The sequence below is a fragment of the Mytilus californianus genome, unplaced genomic scaffold (genome assembly GCF_021869535.1).
Source record: "Mytilus californianus isolate M0D057914Y unplaced genomic scaffold, xbMytCali1.0.p SCAF_7, whole genome shotgun sequence".
NCBI classification, from domain to species: domain Eukaryota; kingdom Metazoa; phylum Mollusca; class Bivalvia; order Mytilida; family Mytilidae; genus Mytilus; species Mytilus californianus.
In genome coordinates, this window is record NW_026262723.1 from 114347265 (window position 1) to 114371940 (window position 24676).

A 24676-nucleotide genomic window follows, 5' to 3' on the forward strand; every position below is an offset into this window, starting at 1 on the left:
GAATGAGCAGGCGAGTCGTGATAGATATGAATTTTAGTCAGATTGTTTAAACCCATGTTTTTACATTTATACATAACATTATGTACGTTTTTTATTTCATGAACTTATATATCACTTATCATTGTTGTGAGATCTTCGCATCATTAAAAACCCGAACGGAAAAAATATGAAAATAAAGTGAGAAAATCACCAAAAGTCGCTGTCAGATCAACAACAGAGGGTTCAGTGGACAATAAATATCCATAAACATAATTTAAGATTAGATGACATAAAACCAATTAAAAAACATGATAAATTAAGGCAACAGTAGTATACCGCTGGTCAATAGTCATAAACCGATTGAGAGAAAACAAATCCGGGTTACAAACTAAAACTGAGGGAAACACATCAACTATAAGAGGAAAACAACGAAACAACAGAAACACTGAAGTGCAACAAAAAAATCCAAACGACTATGCAACATACATAGAAACTAACTACTAAGTATTAGATAACAACTGCCACTGGATAAATTCAACCACAATTTTCATTTTTCACAATTGTATAGGTATTTTAGAATAAAATGACTTCATTTTATCCATATTTATTCTTAATGTACATGTAATATCTTTAGGTTAATATGCCAACGTCCAACCAATGCTTAACAGATGATCTACTATATTTTTCTTTTTTTCTAAATGCCTTAAAATATTATGTGAATTTGCATTATATTGAAATTTTAATGCAAATCATGGCCAATTAAGTTTGAAATAAAAGTGGTTCAAATGCATTTACATTTCTGTTTCTATTACGCAACATTACTTGTAACATTAGCTGAATTAAACATCAACATCAAACCTGCTTTGTTTTGTAAGAGGTTGCCTACTTTTACAAAAGGTAATTGATGCTGATTGGTAGATTTTTGTTGTGACACCTACACTGGCAGTAATTTCGTCCATGATACTAATAGCTATAACTTATGTTCTGTTGATGGGGATTGCCAGTTGCCTGTCGAAGGTCGGTGGTTCCTTGGGCACTCCGTAGGCCTAAACCAATAAAAACTGATCGCCGCTAAATACTTTAATAGCCAATAGTGCTGAACCGAAAATTGCGTCAAACACCAACAATTCATCAATCATCTTTATATTATAACGTATGTATATGTAAACTATTCAGGAAGTGTATGTATTGTTATTGCGAATTGCTAGAATTTCCATCTAAAAAATTAATGTAAGTAAATATAATTGCGAAATTCTCAATTTATAAACAAGAATTACGTAGTTTGTTAGGATTAAATACCTTGACCAGGCATAAAGAACATTTCAGTCGCTAGCTTATAATAATTTTCACTAAGATCCTCAGTCAATACAAGATGCAGTATAAGCAACCAAGAAAACATATAAATATTGAAATATTGAAATATCAAAGTTTCGCTCCAAAACTTTCCCCTAAAAGCATGAATGACCTATGTATTCTGTCCTGTAACAATTTTGCACTTTTAAGATTTGTGTTTTTCAACCTAATATTGACTACATACAAATTGATTTAACAAAGAACAGCTAAAAAAGCTTTTTTTTTGCAGATGGCGGTATTTTGGGCAACTACATGGTTGTTATAAGTGGCTGTATAATTAACAAGTGGCGTAATTGCAGTAATCTAATTATGTCAAAAACATCCTAAGCACTAAATAAAGTATGTTATTTGGTTTTATGGTGAATAACAGTTGATACACAGACACAAATTTTGGTTTTCATGCATTTTTGTCATTTTCAATGGAATTTCTGGAAAACGGCGCTATTTATTAAAATTCCGACATTAATATTTCAAAGTGCTTTTGATAAGTTACTATTAACATCTGTTCTAACAGATTGAAAAAGTTAACAAAAAATTTAAAGTTGACTATCTGAATTTAGTCCGAACTGCAAATTTTAGCTTTTTTGACCTAGATTAATTTAATCCTAACATTTGACAGCAATACACCAAACTACATAAAGACCTGGGATTCAGAAAGATCAATATATAACTTAGATAGCTGTATAGTTTTATGAAAAAGAAATAAACAAATTTGAAGTTGACTATCTGAATTCAGTCCGACTGAAAATTTTAGCTTTTTTACTTATTAATTAAATCCTCAAATTTGACAGCAATTAATCAAGCAACGAAACCACCTGGCATTCTGTAAGAACAAAGTATAATTGAGATAGCTGTAGAGTTTTATAAAAATCCAAGTTTGTTTGAAAAAGTTATAGAAATAATTAAAGATGACTATCTGAATTTAATCTAATTTGTTTTTACCTATTAATTAAATTCTTTAGTTTCACAGCAATGAACCAAACTACCAAATAAACTGGAATTTTATAAGATCTATATTTAATTTAGTTAGATGGGCTGATTCTGACCAGTGAAGACTAAATTTGAAGATCAAGACTAGTCGAGACTGGTCAAGACTGGTCGAGACAGAGTCGAGACTAGTCGAGACAGGTTGAGATTGGTCGAGACAGGTCGAGACTGGTCGAGCCTTGTGCGAGACCATTTCAGACTACACCAAGATCATCAAGTACTGAATCAGACTTATTAAGTAAAGTCGAGACCAAAGTCGAGTACAATTAAGTAAAGTTAAGTACTGTCGAGACAATGTCGAGTCTAGTCGAGTAAAATCTGTGCCCGATTTTACTGGTCGAGCACAAAACATGGTCTTTTCAGATTCTGAGCAGTTTGTAGTGGTATGGTTCAGGAAATAGGACAATTCTTTATCTCTGATCTAACTCGCTGAAAGGAGTTTAGAAAAAAAAAGGAATTATTTGTTAAATATCAAAGGTCACAACAATTCATCATTATCACTGAAGTTAAACATGGTTACTGTGAGAAATGTTTACTGTTGACTATGGTAATATCAGATGAAATTTAAAGCAGATCGTGATATAATGTTAAAGATAAGGAGTTCTTTCTAACTAATATAAATGACAAAATTCTAAATATGTTCAAGCTTAAGATTTTTCCTGATATACATGAAATATTTACCACTTGAAATAACAAGTAGAAATCAATCATGTAAATATGTTAAGCAGTATGTAATGAGTCAAGATTTGTTCTTAGTTTTGTTTTAATAGTTTGCTTGAAAAGTTCCCAATCATATTCCCCTTATAACTTCAGCTTATATATAGCCCTGAACATGCATTACATATTTGGCACTGGAGGTAAAACAAACAACAATCAATTGATCAGTTTCTAGATAGATTAGATATGTTGTAATTTTTCCCCACACCAGTAAAGGGTCATAGAAGAATTGTACACATAGAGATATCATTAAATATAAGATCATGGAAATGTGGTCCCTAAATAAACTATGAGATAATCTTTCTTGTTACATAAACTAAAGTTAAAAAGACTTTGTCAATGTTGATGTTTGCCATGCACGGTGAAATTAATGTTATTTTTGATATTTTCATCACAATATTATAATTGTGAAATACGTCTTTACCTTTATTTTCCAGACCAATACTTGAAGTTAGAAAACTTGATAAAGAAACTTTCCAAGCCATGTGTTTTGGACATAAAAATGGGGAGAAAAACATATGACCCAGAAGCCTCACCAGAAAAAGTGGCATCACAAATAGCAAAATTTCCCCCTGTCCTGCAGCTTGGATATCAGTTCACAGGAATGCTTGTAAAACACTATTCACTGTATAATTATGTATCATCTGCTCAGTAGTCAGTGATTTCCTAAAATTCATTGATAAATTATGGAAATTATTGCATATGAAGAAAGTAAGGTTCCAACTTCTGCAAGGCAAAGTTGACCATAGCTGAATATGGCTTTTCCTTTAAGGTCACTTTTGGTCTTGTAGCTTGTTATGTTTCTACGCATTAATACATCGCTGGCTTCATCAGGTCAGAAGTCAGTGTTTCAGTATTGAAACGATTTATAAGATATTCCCCTAAAATTCCCTTCTGATAATTGCAGAAAATATTACATAATAGATTCCAAATCTATCAGGCAAAGTTGACCTTTTTTTGACTTTTCCTCTAAGGTCCCTTTTGAAGATTAATCTCCCAACATTTCTTCATATTTATACATCGCTTGTTTTCAAAAACTTGGGTTTGAGTGTTCATGATGAAAGTAAATCCAGGATGGTGCTTCAGACGAAAAAAAATGAATTAAATGTAATTTTCATTTATACTTTGATGTACACAGAAGACATTTGCATGAGCAGCGCCATCACTTGTAATCAGTCTTTATCTATCAAGTAACATGATGAGTTTATTTACATAGTACTGTTTCGGTTCTTGTACATCCTTGGGTTTCAAACATAAACATTCGACTTTGAGAGTTCCTGATGAAGGTAAATCTAGAAAAGCGCGTCGGATGAATAACATTTATAACGTGTTGTTTTCATTCTCTATTTGTTCATACCATGTGAGTTTGGTTTGCCACTTAGGATTTAACTTTAGTAGAATCATTCAATTCTCAAATCTTCATCACTGCATAAGTATCCATAAAGGCATCTGACTGTCTTTTACATTTCTAGTATATGCTTGAAATAATTTGACCTATTTAGACCCTGCATTGATGGAATGGGTGGAGATACAGGTGTTTATGGTGCTGAACTGTTTTTAATGTTCAAACTAAAAAAGTCTGACTTAATCAGAAACATTATAAGAACAAATTTTGTATCTATGATTTAGATTATCTGCAGAAGGAGTCAAGGTATTTTTTGTTTGACATTTGGTATATTGACAAAAAATAGCTTATTTGAAAACATTGCATAGATCTGCCAATTGGATGCAATTCCGGGGATGAGAGCATTCACAGTAATGGTGCATAAGATATAGAATCACTAATTAGGGTCCGATCAGACAGAATATACAAGAAAGTAGTAGATATTTTAAACAGAATAGTTCCTACCCATAGCTGTAACTTTGTCAATAAGTAAAATACTTGGGTGATTTTGGGTATCAAAGGGAATCTTATGGACTTGGGTTCACTATAGAAACCGTGTTGAAAGTTTTTTCTCAATAATAAAATAATAGGAAGGCACATGTGCCCTGTTGTTCAGATCAGAAGTACGTGTTCTTGTACTACCAAACGTCCGGGAACGAATCATTCTAATATGCAATTAAAGGTATGTTGAATTTTTCAGCACAAGTCAGGTATAGTTTTGACATGAAATGACTGGAACATAATTTGTAGTTAAGAAAAAGTAGCCTTTCATGCTTGAACTTGCAGAATTTAACATAGAAAGCTATGGGAATACGAATTAGTAGTGTTATTCCTATTTCTGAAAGGAATGTGAAATTCAAACTTTAGAAACTCATACCCAATACAATGAAAATTGGTCACATTTGCTGTCAGTTATCATGTTACATAATTTTCTCAATGTTGGTTTCAAATTACAGCTCCCAAATTGCTACAATAGGATATATCAGCCTTGTCTGGGTCATTTAGCATGCAAACAGTTAAGACTTAACCTGAAGTTTTAATTTTTGCGTTATTCAAGACTGAAATCAATGAAACATGCATAGTATGACTGGTTTATAGTAAAAATATAGATTTCGGTCAAATTATCTAGTGAGTTTTCATGTTTTATTGGGTTTCTTAGTAGATCATTTATTTCTAAGGAAATTGGTATATACTTGGATAAGAATTCTAAAATCTCACTTGGAATGCCATTTTCAACCAGTTAAGCAAGATGTCTAGCTGGGAAATACATGAATTTCTCTTGTTGGTCCATGTTTAACATAAAAGTATGTTTTTACCAAGATACACTCCTTTTCCAACATGTTAAAAAAGGGGGAAATATTTCAAATATGTTTATGTTAGGACCACTATATTTATATTCAATAAAAAATCTCTGTTAAAATAAGACATATAAGTAAGAACATTGCTATTTGAGTAGATATTAACCAGTGCTCTCTAATATGTAATCAAAGGTATATTAAATTTTTCAGCACAAGTCAGGATAAGGTATGAATTGCAGAATTTAATAAAGAAAGCATTGGGATATGAATTAGTAGTTTTATTCCTTAACAGTATCAAAATACAGAATAAATCTAAGTAGTCTTATGATATCATTAACCCTATCTATAAGTTTAACTCTTACTTCAGATTTTACAAATTTAGGAGCCTGTATTTAAAGATAAAGATTTCATTTGATAATTAGACAGAATTTTTGTTTTTGATAAAACCTAATACTAAATGCATATATACATTTTTCAGAAATTTGATACAGACAAAAACAAGATGGTCAAATATGATAAATATTTCTGTAGAAAGTTGACAGAGAAAACAATGCTTATTGATGGTAAGTGTAACACTCTTGTTTTATATGTTGCCATGAAGATAAATGTGGCAAATGTATACATATTGATATATGCAGGTGCTTGATGTACCCTTTTCTAGTCTAAAGTGAGTTGTCTTACGATTTGGTTTTGAATTGCAAAAAAGTCTGGAAAAACTATGGATAAAAGAGGGACGAAAGATACCAGAGGGACAGTCAAACTCATAGATCGAAAACAAACTGACAACGCCATGGCCAAAAATAAAAAGACAAACAGACAAATAATAGTACAGATGACACAACATAGAAAACTAAAGACTAAGCAACACGAACCCCACCAAAAACTGGGGGTGATCTCAGGACAAAACAATAATGAATACAACAAACAGTATGAAAGACACCAATCAATGACAACCTGTTAATTACAGGCTCCTTAGTTGGCACAGGCACATTCAGATTGTGGTGGGAATATTAAAACTCATAAGACAACAAAAACTGACAACAATATGGCAAAAAAAAAAACATGACGAAAAGACAAACAACAATATCCCATGATAATTTTTCAAACACTTACTTCAATTCTAAATATTGTTGAGGTAATTTGAATGATGCCAATACTATATGAATTCATCATTGTTACCTGTTTTGAAAGTTGTATATTTCATAACAATTTCTCTTTTGATTTTTATTATGTGTGTGTTTGTTTGATTATTTGTGATTCTTTGTTTATTGTATTTCAATGTAGTTCATGAGAGCCTCAGGGAAGATTAATTTTATAGCCTACAGTGTAACCCTCTTTAAAAAGAATTATTATTATAATTTTTATTATTATTATTATTATTATTATTATTATTCTCAATCTGCTAGTCACATTTGTCAAATATGGGTTTTAGTTGGAAATGTTAGATTATATTGTGTTCAGCTATGATTTTTTAATGACTAACATCTTTGATAATAAAAACTGGAACAGTTGATGGACTTATCTATTGAAATACAGAAAAACAAATTTCTTGTTTTGAGGTTTGAATTTTTATTTTTGCTGCCCAAAATGGTATAGTAAAATCATCCCTGAATTCACATATTATTCATGAATCGGACATGGATCAGATGCGACAAACCCTTTCTATACACGCAACAGTACAGAATGTAGCTTTTTTCAGCTTATAAGCAGTGATCATTTGTCCTGATTATGCATGAAAGATTTCCAATTGGACATTAAGCAAACAAAAATCAATCAATCAATTGTGAAAAATCTTTATAATGGGACTCACAGCTGATATTTTATAATATTAATATGCAGAAAATCAAATAATTATTATACATGACTTATCAAATCATACCAACGTCCTACATTCTCTGTATTTTGTTATATAACCATAATTTTCTGAATAAAAATCTCTTTTTTTAGGATTAGGTGAATTTTTTCGTCAAGGCAAATACTACAGAAAAGATTATATCCAAGCCGTGGTTGACAAATTAAAATCGATAGAAACCTGGTTCCTAAATCAGAAAAAATATGCGTTTTATGCCAGTTCATTGCTGCTTGTTTACAATGCATCTGTAGACATAACTGAAGCACAGGATATAGTATGGTGTTCTGAAGAAAAGGAAGAAAAACTGGACAGTATGGAAGACAATAAAATAGACTTAAATTATGAATCCGACATTAATCAAACTTACGATCGGCTCAAAGAGGAAGGAAGTGACGAAACCGGAAATTCTTCTTTTAACCATAACAATCCAGATAGAAGTTTTGTAGATGTACGAATGATTGATTTTACCCATGTGTTTCCGTCAGAAGACCGAGATGAGAATTATATATTTGGATTACAAAACTTAATTAAACATTTACAATCTCTGCTTGATATGTAATTCCTAATTTTTTTAACAGAAATGTGCAAATATGTGTGAGTGCCTTAATGTTTCCAGATCAACACTTATGTGTTATGTGGTTATGTAAAGCTTGTTATTTTAACTTCACTATTTTTTTTATAACAAGTGTATTTTTTTTTGTTCAAGAAGACTGTTAACATGCTTTAAAGATCTGTGATTTTTTTTTTCATAAAGCATTAAGAAAAATATTAAGGTGTATAATTAGCTAGTTATTCCTTTGACTATACACCTGTCTTAAATAAAGAAACACGCAATATTTTTCCTGGCCTATTTTTTTTTTTAAAAGATGTTTTACTTTTTAGACTGTCAGAAAGTTTGATTTCCACTGCCATTTTTATACCCTGACAAAAGTATATAGACCATATTAAACCTTGTTAGATTTGATTTGTTGTCTGCTTTTGACAGCTATATAATTATATTGTTCAGTGGATGTTTTAAAAATTTGTCATTTCAATAATACTGAATGCCAATAAAGTACGTATAACTGAGGAGGAGTTATTTCTCTTTCTTAGGCTGTTCTCTCATCCTAGCTACCGATCACAGGGAAAAATTTCCTCTGAATGAAGAGTCGTTTGTTTCAAAGTATAATTATTTTTGATGAGGAGTTCATATTATACAAATTGTTCAAAATCATTGCATATGTAACATTTTTAAAATGTCGGGTTCATACTGATAATTTATATGGTGTTTATGATCTCCTACTGTTGTTTGTTCTTCAATGATGGTATTCAGGCATTACAATATTAAAAACACTGTAACAAACTAAAACCGAGGGAAACACATCAACTATTAGAGGAAAACAACGGAATAACAGAAACACTGACCTACATAGAAACGGACTGTCTGATAACAATTGCCATATTCCTATTTTAAGGAAAAAATGGTGGGTTGAACCTTATTTTATTGCTAGCCAAACCTCCCGCTTATATAGCAATGTTATAAATACCACTAAAATGGCAACGCTACGTGACAGGATTACAATACAAACAAATGCTCAGCACGGAGAAATACATAAATACATTACAACCGCAGAATAACAACGGACACCTCCCATGAATTTCAGACAGCACACCAGGACACCACAAACGAAATATAAACTGCGCGTCACATGAATGGATCAACGTCACAAAAAGACGTTTATATTATCTTTAAATTTCTAAGCATAAAATAGGTTCGTTTTATTTATAGACACGTTCAAGAAAAAGAAAAAGATGATCAGCATAGAACAGTTAGTTTTTAACATGTTAGGTAATGGAATGCGTCAGATGTATCATTATAATAGTGAGTGCTTTTTATATTGATTGTGTGATCATTATAATGGTGAGTGATTTTTATATTGTTTGTGTGCTATAAACATGATAATCAGCTTTAATATACTTTTGGCAATCATTTGACATTCTTGTCACTCTTTTACATCTTTGACAATCTCTTTTCACAATGTTTTAAATCAGATGATTTGCGGCGTCGGAGGCGGCGGCGTCGTCAACAATGTATTCGTTTGCGATAAGGTCAGTTTATTGGGAACCAATAGTGGTAGGTCAATGATATTTGCTATGCAGTTATATTACCATTGGCACATTTCGTGACCATGGAGATTGTTTTGGACCCGCCCCCTTAGTCATGGTCTATTGACTGTGAAACTTTTGCTAAGTTTACATGTATTAGTTTGTGATTAGGTCAGTTTCTGGGATCCTCTAGTGGTAGGTCAATGATATTTGGTATGCAGTTATATATAAGAATTGACACATCTCATTTGCAGTCATGGTTCATTGACTGTGAATATATTGCATAATTTGCATGTCAAAGTATTACAATTTTAATATCACATTTGCATTAGACTATCAAAAATACAAAAAGGCGAGACATATCTCTGTGTTAAGTTTATTTTATATTAAGATGAAATGAGTCTTAGCGAGATAATAAACACTGGCTTTTAACCCCCAATCAATCAGAAGTAATTGTTCATTACAGTCATAGAAGATATCAGAGTAATATTTTCTGTGGGTAAAATCACTTTTTCTATTTTCTAGATAATTGATATTGTAATATTTTACATTGTAACTATTTTGTAATATTGTGCATGTTTTATTAGAAACGTATAAATAATAACAGTGATAATTTGTAATTTATGTAAATATATATTTATATTTTGCCAAAGTACTTGTTAATGCATTAATTATCTTTCAAGCTGACCATAAACTTATGGTTTTGCCAAACTGACCGCAGCTGTTGTTTTGATTCACCTAAAAGCTAAGCTGTACATAGACTTATTGTTTTGATTTGTAGAAAAGTATGATAATTTGTTGTGCTCTGTTGCTGTTGCTATTGTTTTGTTTTAATTTGATTGAACAATATAATAAAATGTAATTAAATGTGACAGATATAATATCTGTCCCAATGATTACACAAGAAAAGCTAAATTGACAAAGATTTATCTTCATTCATTTTTGTCTTGCTTTCGACATTTGTCAAAGAACGAAAGATAATAAAATGATTGTCTGGTGGTGTCTCTCTAGAATTACTGTTTTGTCTAAAGTTTCACTTTCCAGAAGATAAATCATATCTTATTAACAGATGCACTTTCATCTGGTCTATGTTATTGACCTCATCTTCATGGTCTGATGATTTAATAAAAACTGTGTACTTGCTTATGCAAGACAAGGATGCTATCTAGGCAGGATAGCTGACGGCATGAACTTTATATTTAAGAAGGTGAAAGAGCTGGATAATTCATGTCTTTCATACAGATATGCTAAAAATGATTGATTGGATTCAATGATTGCTTGAAGTAACTGTCACTTATCTAATAATTATTACGAATAAAATTTCAGCAGAATTCGGTATTTAGAATCATTGTAACATGGTGCATTGATCAGCGTATATTGTTGTCTCGTCAGGGACGAATGCCTCAGGATGTAAGACATAGGACTGTAATCCGTCTGTGTCAACGTTAGTTCTTTGTGTAACTTTTCAAATTCCAGAATGAAGACCTAAACACTTTCCCTGGCATTTGACCGTTGTGTTTGATCTCATTCATGATTCGGCAACTGTTTTTCTTTTCTTTACAATGTGATTCTCTCGCAGTTATTAGCGAAAGCACACTTGTATTGGATTTAAAGAATCATAGGGATGCATACATATCCATCAGACATAAATCAATGATCAGCGTTTAGTTTTCGGTATTAAATTGGTCCTGTTCCCTGATACTACAACCAATAGGTAAGCTATATTTGGTACATATGATTGTAAGGTGTTCATAATTTAAGTGGTTCATTGGTCAACGTTAAGTTTTGTAATTACATCCGTGTCTCCGATTCTATAAGCAATAGGTCAATTATATTTGTTATACAGACCGATTGTTAGGTGTACGTCTCTCTCTGGCAGGGCTCATCTACCCTTGATCTTATTTTCATGGTTCGTGGGTTATGGCATGTGTTGGTCTTTAGGTTTTACTTTTCATAATAGCTTATCTTTGTTTGGTGTATTGAATGATAGAAATGTGAACATGTCTGTCTGACAGGGTTGATATATTGACCTGGTTTTCATAGTTTATTGGCCAATGCTACGTTTATCTGATTCGGACTTTCTCGCGTACTAATTGTAAAAGCTTAACTTTATCATGTTTATTATGTGTATAATGGTTGTAATTGTAACTATCTGTCTAGCAGTGTTTATCTGACCATGGGAATCATTGATAATGCAAAGTACCTGTTATAACTGTATTGACCCTTTATGTTTCTCGGAAACTATTAGCAATGGGTGAACTAAATTAGGCTTAAAGAATGATTGTAAGTTGATCGTGTCATTTACAGGTTTCTAATGACGTTAACCTGAATTTCCTGGTTTATTTGTCCAAGTTAACTTTTCCTTGATACATTTTGTTTCTCAGATGATGTCAGGAGGGTCCATACTTGAAAGGCAAGGATATTTTTTTGTAACCCGAAATTGTTCTCTCTTAATCGATTTATGACTTCTAAACAGCGGTATAATACTGTTCAAACACTTCAAATACATTAAGCCACATGACTAAAAATGCATACACAAAAATTAATCTGAGGTTAATTTGCCTGAGGGAGTGGAAACCTTAGTTTGTTAATCATTAATAAATGTATAAAAGGAGAATTAGAAAAAAGGTACTAGTGTGTTATAGGTCATGTCAGCACAAGCATTTACTACTGAGCTGGTCCCTTGGACCTTCATGTCATAAGCAACAGTTTCGACACTGCGCTAGAAAACAAGCTTAAGTAACACTTCTACAAATTTGATGCGTCCGAAGCGCCTCGAGCATCACTGAAGAGACATTAACTGATGGAATGCACATCTGGTGCAGTAAAGACTCATTAAAGATATCAGGGTGGTAAATTGGTATGCCAGACGCGCGTTTCGTCTACACCAGACTCACCAGTGGAACTGGAATCAAACAGTTAGAACACCAAATCAAAACAAAACATCAAAAACCGAAAATCCGAAAAAGTTGTGCCAAATTATTTTCCTTCTTGATTCACACCCACATTAAGTATGTAATTCAAACAGAAAGAATTTTAGTTTTTTTCTTCATGATTTACACCCACATCATGTCTGTTGACTTATTGGTATTGTTATACTCAAATATTTTCTGTAATTTTCAGTTACACAATGAATTAGCATTACCAATATCAGTGCGCATGACACCTTCTGGTCATTATTTCATCAACTAAGTTCAAGATCAACAGTTTGGGAAAGAATCAGAACCAAAAGTTGACTAAACCTCATGAGACGTATGATCGTGGATCTGAATTAAATTGACAGTAGTTTACCGATATTCAAGTCTCGTAAATCGATTAAGAAGAGACAAATCAAGGTAACTCGAAAAGGAGCCAAATCGCTTGCGTGGACAGGTTAAGTGTCTCCTGCTATGCATGCATCACCCGCCACGTGAGTGCGCACTCAAGAAAAAGGTCACAGTCAATAAAAGTACACGTTGGACGACTACACTGGTATCCAATGAGCTAAGACTGCGAAAACATGTCGCTAATGGGTTGAGACATCAACACATATTATTGGTTAACCAATTCATGATGGTGACTAAAACTTCTGTAGTGTCGATTTCAGTCGGTCTGCCTCATCACTCTGGTCAAGAAGTCCTTGTGTTTGGAGCACATTCCTGTTAATGAAGTCCGTATATTTTGAACAAGCACGAGACTATCGTATTAACTGAGATATGTAAACTCCATACGATGGAGCAGAGGGTATGTTACTGCTGTGAAAAGGAAAGATAATAATTGGAAAGTTCAAATCATCACGTTTGTCATACATCTAGTTTGAAGTCGTTCATCTGAGTCAATATCGAGGAAAAAATCAAGTTATGGAGCAGACGTTCTACTTTCGGTAGTATCCTTAATTTCAATATCACTGGGGTATATATGAGAGGTAAGCACACACTGAAACGTAGATAATTGAATGACAGAATATCATCAATCTATCTTGGGAAATTAAAGATCTTTGCATGAAGCTTTTTCTCTTTGTCTTTGATAAGGATATATTCTTAGCTAGAAGATGCCTGAGGTCAAAGTTTGTAATGGTTTGAATATTTTATCTATGGATAAAAGTTTGCTGATATCTTTATATGTTAGTTATCATTTGTCAAAGACTAGGAAATATACATATCTGATTAGCAGTTGATGTGCTTCATACTTGTTAATCGATAATCATCATGAATAATTATTTCATCAAATTTATTTCTCAATTAGAAAATGTTGAACTTTTCCGTCAATGCTTTTTTCATTTGTCGAATACATAAAGGCATAACATGACTGGTTATTCATTATAACATAAAAAATCTAAAAGCATAATTCGCCTACTAGTATATAAAAGAGGAAGAGATACCAAGTGGTAATACAAATCATGTGTTTAAGAAAAGCACACAACACAATGGAAAATAAGAGGAACTAACAACAAATTTAGCTAAACAAATCCATCCACAAAACACGGGGCTGTTCCATTATAGAGTGAGATGATCCTGCTCCACGAATAGCAAAATTCATGTTGCTCGTGGCAAGTAATGTATCCGGTGTTTAGTCAAAATTTAGAAAATGAAGATAAGATTGAGGCTATGTCAAGTAAAGAACGGTTCAATGTGGCTATCCCTGACACAGATATTTCATAACATCAACATTTTCATCATGAATTTTTGTTCCAATAGCTTCCTTATAAGAACTAATATTCTATCATTGAAATCATGATAGGAAACACTAGTCATGGAATATCTTATCAATATTGATAAATAAAATATAAAAATACAAATGCAATTCATGTATATGTTGTGTACAAGTTATCATTTTGTACAAATTATAATTTGTACAAAAAAATGTATAAATTATAATTGTGTATGTTAACTTTGTACAAATGGTAATTTGTCCAATAAATGCTTGTACAAAATTTGACTATATTTCACTTATAATTTGTACAAAGGATATATGATGACTTAACATGATAGAAATGATGACCTTTTTATATATTTTTAACATTTATAAATTTTGAAGAAAATATTTTTGTATTCAATATAAATAAGAAGATGTGGTATGAGTGCCAATGGGACAACTATCCATCCAAGTCACAATGTGTAAAAAGTTAACAATTATAGGTCAATGTACGGCCTTCAACACAGAGCCTTGGCTCACACCGAACAGCAAGCTATAAAGGGCCCCAAAAAGACTAATGTAAATCAATTCAAACAGGAAAACTAACGGTCTAATCTATATAAAAAACGAGAAACGAGAAACACTTATGAACCACACCAACAAACGACAACCACTGAACAACAGGCTCCTGACTTAGGACAGGTGCATAAAAATGCAGCGGGTTTAAACGTTTTAACAGGCGCCAACCCTCATCCTAACCTGAAACAGTGGTATAACAACTCTTCTTGAACACTTTTCAACTGTTCATTATTTTTGGGTCAATTGTTTTAATAAATTATCTGTATGCGTTGTCTGGCCGACATATCCAAGTCGAATATCTTACCAAGAAAACAAAGCTGCAATTATCAAAACTTGCTGTAGGGATAATGTCGGTATGATCGTGCCCCAACTGATCCTAATATCTTAGGCGTAATTGTTGAATCCGGTGATTTTTGATAAAGCATTGGAACAGCTGTAGGAATTTTAACAGGATATTTGTTAAGAACAAAATTTAAGCTGTTAAAGACTTATGTTTATTCGCACAACGGTTCTTGAGCTTCGAGCTTCAACTTTCGCTATGTGAAGCAGTTAAAAAGCTTTCAAAAACTGGTGGTCGGGGGTTTCTTTCGTGTAAAGCAAAAGGGGGGTGGGGGTTGCAGCACTTCTAAATGAAAATGTAAAAAGCAAAAGATGTTGTGCAATTCACGTTGACATAATTCACTCACATGTTCAAACAAATAATACAGAAAACTATTTTCGTATTTTGTAAATAAAGTTTATTTTGTGGTCATTAAATAAATATTCTATAGTGTGTATTAATGCGTGTTTAACCAAATCCATATTACAAATTATTGTACAAGTTATAAGTGGATTTTAGTAAAATTTTGTACAAATTAAAATTTGTACAAGCACTTTTTGGACAAATTACAATTTGTACAAAATCAAAATACAAATTATAATTTGTACAGAATGATAACTTGTACACAACATATATACAGATCAGATGTTTCCTTAGTGTGAATCATTCACATTAAGTCGATGAAAGTCATGAATGTAAACATCTGATATTTCCTTATTTTGAATTAAACACACTAACTGTATTTGGCAAAACGTTTAGGATTTTTGGGTTCACAATGATCATCTACTTCGTACATTATTTGGTCTTTTTAACTTTTTTTTTGTTCCTGCGTCACTGATGACTCATTTGTAGACAATCAATCCTGGTATCTGTGATGAATTTATTTAATAATACACATTAGGTGGATGCAAGTCGTGGAAATTAGGATCAGAAATTCTTCAGTTTAAATTATACACATTAGGTGAATGCAAGTTATGTATTTTAAGCTCCGATATTCCTTGGTTTGATAGTAGGTCTTTTAACGCCACTTTCAGCACAATTGGCTATATCCTAGCGGTCAGTTTTAAATGGTGGAAGAAGACAGAGTGACTGCAACCTTCAGATGGAAAACTGACATTCCTAGTCAATTAAGATTGGAATTTGTCACGTGCGGGGTCCTCACATAACCTTCAGTATTAACAGGTTAGGGATACAGTACATGAACTACTTCTACACTCTTCCCCATCCTTTGTTTGTATTCTTCACATTAGGTGAATGCAAGTCATGTATGTAAAGATCAGATGTTCCCTTAGTTTGTATTGCTCACATTAGTTGGGTGTAATTTATAGATGTAAAATCAGTTTCCCCTCAGTTTGAGATAGTTAAGTCGGCCTCATATCTTGACTTTATGCATCTAATCAAAGAGCTGAAAGCTCTGAGGAAAAATGACGCCACTGTCTCTAATATTGTGATATTTTTTATGCAAGTCTTGATTTTCACATACCGTAATTAGTTTAACATTCCAACATGTCTCGTAAGCATATAATTGATATTCGTATATGTGTGTGTTATGTGAAGATGACAACTGGCTAGTACAAATGTAAAGGTCAAGACTACCTGAATGATCTACAGTATCCAATGACTACTGGCTGTTTTTTTCTATAAATAAATAGGTCAATACTACCCGAATGATCTACAATATCCAATGACTACTGGCTGTTCTTTTGCACATATAAATAAAGACTACCTGAATGATCTAAAGTATTCTAAGTAATGTGATTTTTGTCTTGCAATTACATTTTTCTAAATCAAGAATATAGACTACTAGTATCCTTTTCAAACCAAATGATTATGAAGAGCCTGTTGTTATCAAGCTCTTATACCCCACATACTCATTAAATAAGTTACTAGTGACCTAGTTATTTCTGTTACTTGAAGCAAATTATTTCTGTAGATTTAGACAATAGTATAATATTGTTTTACTAGTTTTATTTCACCTTGAAGATTAGACAAATAGGGATACTCCTTTGATTTTTTATTTCATGTCAGTCAGGTCGCTTTATATGAAACTTGAAACCACTTCTCTGCCATATTGTTATTTCATAACAACTCTGCCCTTGACCATGTTGACCCATGTAATTGATATTCATTCTTTAACCATATATCATAGTCAGTTAGTTTTTGATTTTGCACTCCCACACCACCTTTCAGGTCAAATGTCTGTCTCCATTTAAGTTAATGACATTGAACAATCATGGTATTAAACACAATTTCAATAGTGATAATGCTGTTCTAGTAGGTCACCATACATTCAACTTGGGTAGCATTCCAGTTATTGAAATTTGTGTCAGATTAGAACAATGATCTAGATCTTTAGGAATGGATCTTATAATTTAATATGGAGCCATAGTATGGGACCCCTACACGGTAACAAAAAAAACAAGCTTGAAAGGATACAACGTCAAGCGGCAAAATCTATCACCAGAAATTACAAGTCAAGAGAGGATGGACGGGATACGTCTCTAAAATGCTTGCCTAACTGGAACTACAACAACATCTCCAGACAAGACGAACAAGGATATGAAGCCAGAAGTTAATATTTATGTAAAAAGTAGTTGAGGGGCTGATTCCCGCTATTGAACCATACTGTCATTCTATAATATTATTGCGTAAGTATTTCTGTATTGTCCTTGTTATTGGTCCATGTCTTGGTGTATTGGTCTGAGGCGAAGCCGAAGGCCAATACTGCTGGCCGAGGACAAAACAATAAGGACAATACAGAAATACATGTAATAGTATCTTTATTAATTAACTACAGTGTTACAATATTTTTTTATTTCATTTCACAAGAGATAAACATTTTTACCTTGAAGTGGAAGTATCCAAATCTCGGTTTCTTTTTATAAGATGCAATATCTTATGATTTGGTGCCGTTTCCATGTATCTTCAGCCTTTTCTCATCTGATGAATTTTTCTACCCTTTCCAGTCACTATAAAGTGTTACAACTTTAATTTAGACACAACACATAAATAGTAATTGGAAAGGTACTGCCATTGCATTTGTAATGCAAATATATTTAAAAAAAAATAATGTAAGAGTTGAAATTGATACAACTATATATAAGCCAATTGACCAAAGAACGAAGATTTGCACAATTACAGAATGCATATGCCTGGTTCGGGTTAAAAAATAAAAGACCGTTTACAAAACATGAGAAGCGAAAGTAAACAGTAAAAACGATTTGTACCATCGACATGATGAAATTATGAGGTCGTCAAGAAATGAACTTTGTGATAATTTACTCGTTCCCCAAACCTGAAATAATTCCATCGTGTACTTTCAAAATGCTTTTCAAATGAATGGGACCGTCTTTAACCTAAAATATATGCCATACTGAACGTTTCAGCTTGTTTATTGTGAGTCAAAAAAAAAAAATCTGTATTGGGCGAGTTGACATCTTATATTGCATATGCAGTTTTCATCATATTAAGTACAATAACAGTGTAGTTAATCAATAATGATACAGTTACAGACTCTGCTGCTATAACTTTGTAAACAAAGATTCATACGCACCGCGTGGGTATAATTAACCGTATTACTAATGTCCGATTATTAAAATCTTCGTAAATCTGGATAAAGACCAGTTTCTATCCAATGGATATCAAAATGATTCCGATTATTACTTTTTTAATGATTGTAAAGTTGAAATGGCATGAAAGGCTGACATTATTTCGGAGAACTATTTTGTCTAGCGATTGCTGATCATTGGTGGGTAAAAAGTCCAACACCATAACAAAACGGATCTATTTATCATGTATACATACCGATTGTTTACGATTGTAAGACATGTGCATAAAAGTGAAAGCTCGAATAAATATGAAAAATATAACAAAGGGATAGCTCCAAATACCATTTAATAACAAAAAACATATGGACAGGTCAAGATATCTTTTTGGTAAATAAAATAACGTATGTAAGCTGGATCCCGTCCGACTACAACACTTTGTTCGAGTGTAGCGTAATACAAGCAGATTCCAGTTAGTATGTAAAATAGTAAATATGAAACCGAGTGCGGTAGGCGGAGGCATATTCAACTTCCGTTAGTTCTGGTCAATGGTATCGGAAACATGCCGCTGATAGCGTCATTTTCCAAAAATTGTCCAACGAGAACCAGTTAAAAACAAAACTTTACGACAAAAGGAATGATGTCAGCTTCCCTATTATGACCTTTTCATTTCTATTAGCAACATTTCAGCAATGCCTGCATATGGAATATATAGCTCCTATTTGATATATTTCAGAGCTTGTGTTTCCTATCATTTCTTGACAGAGGGTTGCTGCTTACAAGTAAGCAGTTGAAGCATAGGTTCCTAGTGGTAAAGTTGAAGTCATCCTTTAAAACTTTTTACAGAAAGCCATCACTAGTTGGAAGATCGTTATTGAATATCTTTGTCACAGAAGTCGACCACGGAATGCTTCAATTGTCTTAACAACAAACCCTGTTGTGTTCCGTTGCTTGTGACAACATCCAATGAGACTTGTTACCAGATTTGTACATGCATGAGCAACTCAACGGGTGCCACATGTGGAGCAGGAACTCCCAATTTTTGTTGGGGATGGTGTTGCTCTGTTTTTAGTATTTTATGCAGTATTTTGTGAACTTGTTTTTGTTTTGCCATGGCTATGTCAATTTTTCTTCGACTTGTGACATTTTAATGTTATATTGGTTTCTTCTGACTCTTTTTTTGCATTATTGACATTATGCTGGCACAAGTCATGGATATAAAGATCAGAAAAATCCTCCTTGTTTAGTAAAGGGATTGGATATGTAGAACCAAACATGAAACTTTAGACACTTACTGTGTCTATATACATCTAAAGATATTGTTGAAGTTTCTGCAATGGATGCAATGACAAAAACTATATAAAGTATTAGTTGTGTATTAATATAACAAACAGTAAGAAAACAACATGTACTACCATAATAATCACACAATACAATGTTAATAAATGTATATCAAGGGGAATTCATTCTTCTAGTGTTTCTCAAACAGTACCTGTGAATTTCGAATCTGCTTTATAAAATTTTCAGAGTTATAACACACAAATCAATCTAGATAAGAAGATACTGTGTCAATAAAATCATAACAGATTTAACTCCTGAAACTGTAAGACAATAATTATGCTGTTGTTGTTTAATTTCCTAGAAAAGATATTGAAATGCATTTTAAAAGTGTATGTGTATATGTTATTCTACTTTAATAGTACAGGTGTATAGGAAAAGATCAAGGTGTATGTGGAAAGATTTTCAACAGTGTGTTACGAGATGCCTCATCCCTTCTATGTATAGAAAGTCAATGATAACAAGTTGTCTATGCATTAATGTATATTTGGCAACAAAACTTTTGGCTTTTTTAGAATTAATGCAGGCTAATCTATAGATTCTTCAAATCTTGTAAATGTAAAATTATTGATAATTATTTTGACATTGATAAATCCATCTTAAGAAAAGTATTCAATATACTTATAAAACTTTTCTAACGAAACTAAACGTAAAATACAAAAAACAAAACAAAACTGAAAGAAATATTAAGCAACTTTTATTACCAAACTGAGTAGACATAAAAACATGATAAACTTCTATTTAACAGAATAAACAAAAGTAAATAAGATTGGAATTACAATATCTCTAATAGTCTAATAGTCTTTAGAATTAAATAAAAAAAAAAACCAGCCATTTACCACAAAATGTATCAGCAAAAATAACAAATCTCAAAGAAAATCTTCATAAGGTTTTTCATTCTAAGTTTAGATTGAAGCAAAACATAAGAATAAAATAAAATATAACATACATAAATATACATTTACCCTTAATCATTACACACCTGAATGTTATTCAAAGTTAACAATCATTTAATTTTTAACAATCAATCAAATTTTTGGTAAAATGCATGGATTTCTTTGAAAAACACAAAAATTGTTTGTAGAGCTGTAATTCATAACACAAGTAAGTGGGTGTACCTTTTACTATTAAACAAGTCATTCTTACGTATAGTGTTAGATCCAAAAACAAATCATTGACTCAAGTTAGTACATTGAACAGTATAAAATTTTGGCAAATAAATTTCTTTATGCAATACTTATATTATAATATTATGCAATCAAAACATCAATAAAAAATGTTAATCTTTAAACCTGACACTGATACAAGATTAATTGACATATCACATGTCCTCTAAAACTCAGTTATGTCCCTTTGCTAAAACTACTAAAAGAAAGCAGGTCCATGAAAATATATTGACTCCAATCTATGGCATTTGAAACATCCTCTGTTTCTTTAAAGTTTTGTTATGTCTCTTAGCATACAATCAATTATTACATTGGATTTATTTAACAGAAATGCAGACCTTGATCAACAGATGAATACTAAATTTTATTGGAACAGTAAACATTTTTTCGGAATAAAAAAATAATGGCTGGATAATAAGAAATTTGACAATTGAAAAAGATTTGTCATCATAAATTTTGGCATTACATTTCTTATTAAATAACCATTTAAATCTTCACCAAAGTCTGAAACTATAAAAGAATGAATGGCCTAATTAAATTTCTTTTTATATTTTACATTGAATGTTTATTTTAAATTTAATACCAAATCTGTGAGACCTCAGGCTAAACTGGAACAGAGGATTTCCAATACCCTTAGCAAGTCAATAGATCTAAATAGCATACAAAAGCATTTGTATATATAGCATTCACATGTAAATGAAAACCAACCAGCTGGAATGTATAGTAACAAAACAAACTATGGAATGATGATTTATATACAAAAAAATATGAATCACTCATTCATAACCAAGTAACAAAGAAAATACTCCCTTTTAATTAAAATCTATAACAATCAAAAAAAAAATTTGATTATCACATTAATGGTTATACAAAATTATATATAAATGGAAAATAACTGTAGATAGACTTGGTAAGTATAGATTACATGTATATCATTTTTGTAGAGTAAAGTAATATTCACAATAGAACATAACCAAAATTCATGTGCAATAATTCGAAGCACTACACCCAGTGTATTATAACTTTAAAATAATGGATGGCATCATTAGCAAGTAGACAATTATAACTTTAAAATAATGGATGGCATCATTAGCAAGTAGACAATTATAACTTTGAAATAATGGATGGCATCATTAGCAAGTAGACATGGTGTTTTTTGTCATTTTAAAATATTTGTCATACAATAACAGAGTAATTATATATATTGTGACAAACATTATCAAAAGTGGATTGCATGAGTAAACCAATACATCATTCTACCTTGGAACAACATTCATCACAATAATTCTATAGAATGCTTTAAATCTGACTTGCACAGTCTTTCAAATCATAATATATTTCTGATCAAATATTCAGCACATCATTTATCTTTGTCAGACTGAAATCATATAGTATTATCTGTTATTCTAATAAAACTTTATATATAATATCTTTCTCTGTTGTTTTAAGGGAAGAATTCCTATTTTCCTTAAGATCTGATGTATATGTATCTGTTATTTGATAAAATATCAATGTAGTTATTTACTGAGTAAAATAAAGTGATAAAATGCTTCTTACAACACCATTGATTTCTCCTATAACATTTATTGCACTATCTAGGACATTTATTTCATCAATATCAATGTTTACATGTTACTATATGAACTATTATGTTACTATTTTCTCCAGTTTTATATACCTAAAGTATATTTTCTACAGTGGTGTTTGTTGTAAACTTCAATAACAGTGATGTTTCTAAATGTAATGCAAAAAATGTTCTCTATGTATACAATACTCAATATATTTTACACCCAAATATAACAAAAAACTAAAAAAAAACGGCCTTGCCATGTCACCAGCTGAAGCACATATTTTATCAGCAATTACTCCACTTATTTTGTTTTGTTCTTTTGAACTTTCTCATATAAATCTGACAAGAAATAATGGCATGAGAATGCTTACAGTGTAATTTAAAAAAAAAAAGGATAGCACTTTGATAAAATTTCATCAAAATCCATCAAGAAATGTAGTCTTGAGATTGCTAACGCTGCAAATTTCCATAGCTTTTCCATTTTCATGGGCAATGATTGGCATAACTCCTTTAAAAATAGTTAATAGGTGTTGATTTTGAATTTTTTCTAAAACATTGCTAATATAAACCATTGATACACATTTCATTAAAAAACTGACAAAAAATGTAAATGTGATTTCACTTATAAAACTGGCAGATGCTTAGTATTACATGTCCCTGGTTCCACAACAGGGGGACAATAATCTGAAGGATACCAGGCAAATTAAGAATTCATTATAAATTAATGTATTTCGCGAAAGTTCAGTTATTTTTGTATAAATAAGATTTTATATGTTGGTTCAACTATTTATTTATTTCCATTTTCTTCCTGACAAAACATATTTTAGTTTAATACAAAAGAAAAACAAGTTCAGAAAAAAATTACTCTTTGTGTATGTGCAATTGTGTACAAATCTGATATGAATAAAACACAAAATTTCACTTGCCATTCAGCACATTCCTACACAACTTTTCGGCTAATTAAACCTGGTACATAAAATCCATTCTTTGTTAGTTTTGATAATTTTGATAAATAAATTAAGAATGCACAACCTTTATACTCATACATACAATAAATAAGTTAGCTACTGACATGACAGCACCAAATCATTGGTTCCTTGCATACATACACAGTAATATTTGGTGCTCCCACTGACCTAATGTATCTAACACATATATATCTCTAAAGTATACAGCTGATCAGTATGTCGGAGGTTGATATTCAGGGGCTTCTTTCTGGCCTCCAAAAGGTGCCTGGTAAGGATCCCCGGTGTCACTACCGGGGAATGATGAGTATGGTGATGAAGCATTCTGCTCTGGATTGTATCCTTCTTGGAAGGTTTCTGTCACACCCTCACGGTAACGTCTTACAGCAAAGAAGGTAAGTCCTCCCTACAATTAAAGCACCAATCAAAAATTCATATATCTCTTTACTGAGGGTATTCAAATTAAATTACCATGCAAATTAATATTTTTTATATTTTAAATCAATTGATGTTCTTTTCAAACTTCAATGAATTTATTTGAATTTTATTCGAATGCCCCTGAATCACAATGCCATATTTTTCATTGAAATGTTGTTTACAGCCATTAACATTTCAAAGTATGAACACTCTACTGTCAGTTAGCGTTTGAATATATTACCAATGGCTCAGCCATTAATTAACAGACCATATTGTGCAACCAAGGCACTTTTAAGTGAAGCATACATCTCTCATTGAATTAAAATGACCACTTTTCCACTTTCAATGCTTCTTTGAAGATTACTAATAGTAACACAAATTTATGAAACTGACCAGCAGTTTGGTCTGCACCACATTGTCTACTTTGACCTTATAAAAATTTCTCTTGTGTCCATTGAACTTTTAGTGTTTATAATATGTCTTTACTTATGTTTCAGGTACAACTAGT

The 24676-nt window shown here is 31.8% G+C and overlaps 2 protein-coding genes across 3 annotated transcripts in view; one reads left to right on the forward strand and one right to left on the reverse strand.

Moving 5' to 3' along the window:
* LOC127708314 (inositol polyphosphate multikinase-like) overlaps positions 1-9015 on the forward strand; it is a 62992-nt gene extending 53977 nt beyond the window's left edge. For both annotated transcript variants that reach the window (XM_052213169.1, XM_052213170.1), the window contains exons 4-6: positions 3474-3646; positions 6197-6281; positions 7666-9015. In XM_052213169.1, the coding sequence (XP_052069129.1) occupies positions 3474-3646; positions 6197-6281; positions 7666-8129 (722 nt within the window). In that variant the 3' untranslated portion in view covers positions 8130-9015. The remainder of the gene's footprint in view (positions 1-3473; positions 3647-6196; positions 6282-7665) is intronic.
* Positions 9016-20725: 11710 nt separating this feature from the next.
* LOC127708317 (synaptogyrin-2-like) overlaps positions 20726-24676 on the reverse strand; it is a 29439-nt gene continuing 25488 nt past the window's right edge. The window contains exon 4 of the mRNA XM_052213174.1: positions 20726-24157. Coding sequence (XP_052069134.1) covers positions 23966-24157 — 192 coding nt within the window. The 3' untranslated portion in view covers positions 20726-23965. The remainder of the gene's footprint in view (positions 24158-24676) is intronic.